The 3,403-nt window shown below is 37.0% G+C and overlaps 1 protein-coding gene across 1 annotated transcript in view; it reads right to left on the reverse strand.

The window, feature by feature from the left end:
• Positions 1–1,127: 1,127 nt before the first annotated feature.
• Positions 1,128–3,403, reverse strand: part of LOC104532219 (BRCA2-interacting transcriptional repressor EMSY) — a gene marked incomplete at its 3' end in the record, with an annotated part of 24,699 nt that continues 22,423 nt past the window's right edge. Inside the window, exons 10-11 of the mRNA XM_029087305.1 lie at positions 2,842–2,991; positions 1,128–1,301 (exon numbers count right to left, since the gene is read on the reverse strand). Coding sequence (XP_028943138.1) covers positions 1,128–1,301; positions 2,842–2,991 — 324 coding nt within the window. The remainder of the gene's footprint in view (positions 1,302–2,841; positions 2,992–3,403) is intronic.

Here is a 3,403-nt window from a genome sequence, read left to right on the forward strand (position 1 = left end):
TTCCAATCCAAACCATTCTATGATTCATTCCTCACATTAGCTGGTAATCAGGAGAATATTAGTAGCACTTGTGTATAAACTCACTAGTAGATCTAGAAATCTTCTTAACACTTCATCATACCCACAACAGGTTTAGAAAGTTACTTGTTCCCAAAGAAGCTACTGTATCGGCCCTAAATATAATTTGACAGAAAGCAAGATCTGAAAAACTGAGGTACCTCTAGCAGATTACAGCCCAGAGTGGGTTTACTGGACAGCTTGTGCAGCACCTTCCAGTAACAGGAGGTAGCTGGTGACATGTCAGGTCTTTGTTAATGACCAACAGCAGCACCTCTGAGTAATTTAAAGATACTGTTACACAGGATGAACAGACCCAGCAGATCTTGCTGTACATGTGCACCTAGCTAGGAAATGCTGCAAACCTTCTCTGTGTGAGCACTGTGAAAGTCCAAAACAGGTACTAAGAAACTGTGACTGGTGTGAGTGAGCTTGGTCCTGCTCCTAAAGAGACTCTATGTTTAGAGGCTATACTGGCAGAGAACATCAGAGAGGTTGGTCAGCAGACTAACAAACTGAAGCAGCAGGGTCTGCAGGAGGCTGGAAAGAAAAACTTCGCTTAGGACATGGGGTAAGGGAAAGACAGGCTGAGACTGATTAAAAAACAAAAATAAGGTGGAGACTGCACAGTTGAATTTAACATACACTGTTCATTTTTATTGTGGTTCTTTGGATGTGCAGTGGACTAGAAAAGGGCAGAATCCAGATAATAAAATGATTTAAATTGGGGCTTACACGGTTTTCTGATCTTTCTGCCCCTCTAACGGAGAATAATATAGTAGTTCTCTTCTCCTATATATCTCTTTTCCTCCTAGGCTTCCCTCACATTAGATGTTTCCTTTTTAAACACCAGGAACTACTGCAATCTTTAAGAACACTTTACCTCCATAACTTCTACTCATTATTTTCTTCTTCATCCTCACCTATTTTTCTTTTTAATTAGCTGCTTCTCCACTAAAGGTCCTAATAATTATTTGAGCATGTAACCCACAGAAAAGCCCCGAACAATTAGAGCAAGTCTAAAGTCACTTTTGAAATAAGTCTTAGTATCAAAATACTCATATGCCTACCAGAAACAATATTACTGCTAATAATCTTCCCTCCCAGCGTAGCCAGTGATTTTGGTACTACAGTAATGATGCTGCCACTTGTCGTTTTCACGTACGTAGCAGCCCCTGGAGTTCCAGCCATCCGAGCCCCTATAGAAGGGCTAACCGTTGGCCTCGTATATGTTGCCTGAGTTCCTGTTTTAAAGAGAGAACAAGAAAGTTGACTGTTAGAACATGATCTTCTACTAGTATTTGTGGAAAAAAATAAGTTACTTCAGAAAAAAAAAGCATTAGATTTTATTCCAAGAGATCCCCACACTGCAATTTGTTACCGTCCTTTACAATCCTAGGACTTTTTAAACCCACAGAGTGATATTCAAGTATATACCAACTTTAAATTAATGAGAGTTAAGTATTTTACCAAATGTTCCATGATTCATATATCTTAATTCACATCCTTCTGCCCAAGATTTTGATTTTCACTAGGTGTTTAAATTCTGTCTGTATGTTTGCCACTTTGCTCCCTTAGATGCCCAAGAATTAGGAAGCTGATGACACTAGAACTGATCCTTTCCTCTCTTAAAAGATACCCATACTTTCACTTCTTCTATATGACCAACTGGATATTAAGGACACCACCAATTACTGGTCTAAATATCACTCCAAGAGAAAAATATAATTTACAATGATAATACAATTTTATGGATTTAGCATTCAGCAGTAAAAAAATAACCCCCCTGATATGGTATAAATACTGTTTTTTCAGACCTACTCCTTCTCAGAATGAAAAAAGAACTGAGTCCACAAAAGAAACTTGCTCAAAATGATAAGTCAAGAGCTACACAACCATTGTAATTCCATTCTGCTTGTACTGCTGCAGATAGTGCACTACAGATCTTAATCGCTAAAGAACACAGAGCAAAACAGTTTGTTGTAAGAAAACCACATATTCAAATCCAAGAGAGCACAATACAGGTTTTACCAATTAAATGAACTGCAAGACTGATAGATTTTGTTTTTTATGTACTTAAGAACATTCTTCTGAAGTACTTTAAGAATTAAAAAAAAAAAAAAAAGACTATTAACCATTAGTTTATGTTAATATTCCGAAGCCATGCTAAAAATTCAGGAACTGAGTTAATTAAAAGTTTAAAAACTAGGATAAAGCTGCCTTTCAAGCTTTCCTCATACGTTTACAATCTGAACAGTCTGCATTATTTCTGATCTTTAATCAGTAAGAAAACACAAATACAATTAGATCCCCAGAAAAATATTGTGAGTTTAAAATTCAGTTTACTGGCCTTTTTATAAATTCACTGCAGGACTATGAGCAAGTCACCTGTCTTTTAAAAGTCCATATACGTAACACAGAATGATGCTGACCTATCTGCTTGAGGTACCTAAAGAGTTAAATTAATATAAAGATCTAATATGAGGTGCTACAGAAGTGCAAAGTATCAGTGTAAGTGGCAAGGTAACTTCTTTTAAAATAAACCCAGTGGGGAAGGAACAATCATATTTTTGTGTACCAATTCAAAAGATCCTAAGAGGAATAAAAGAGCACTCAGTGCAAAAATCCTAAGCTAAAATGAAACAATAAAAAGGTCTGTGAATGTGCTGTTGTGCTCACTGTTCACAAAATAAATGATTTTTTATTTTTTACCCTAATAAACCATGTTTGATCACCTGTATGTCTGGGTTTACCCTCCCTTCCCTTCTCAGAGCCATAACTTACCAGTGGGAGTAGTGACCAGTTTAGTTGTCATGATAGTCCCATTACTGCTAACCACCATAATAGGTGAATTGCTACTGCTGGGCAAGGTCGCTGTAACTGGTTTGGGAAGGATTTTACTGGGCTGCACCTGTTGAGTGATAATTTTAACACCTAGGAAAGGAGAAAGGTCACTGTTAAAATACAGGCACGAAAAGTTACTTTTTGAAATGCTTTCCCAGACCAAGCCCTAGTAGGCAAGTAGCCTCATAAGGCTTCTATTCTGAGCCCATATATTCTTGATAATGAAAATAATTTTTCTGTTGTTTGGGTTGGGTTTTTTTTGCCTTTTGTTTGTTTGTTTTGCAAATAACAAGACAGTCATCATCTTTGACTTTCATGTGCCTGTTTCAATTCCTAGCTACTCCCACTGAGGCATGGGATTCCATTCCATTCTTGATTTGTTGTAGTGATTTTTAACCTTTTCTGGTCTCTGATTCAAAAACATTGAAGGTTTTCCAGGAACCAACAGGTTACAACCAATACTGACTTGGTTCATATATAATGAACCACGTAAAAGTTAAAT

Source organism: Antrostomus carolinensis, unplaced genomic scaffold, assembly GCF_000700745.2.
Source record: "Antrostomus carolinensis isolate BGI_N321 unplaced genomic scaffold, ASM70074v2 scaffold15611, whole genome shotgun sequence".
Classification (NCBI taxonomy): Eukaryota; Metazoa; Chordata; class Aves; order Caprimulgiformes; family Caprimulgidae; genus Antrostomus; species Antrostomus carolinensis.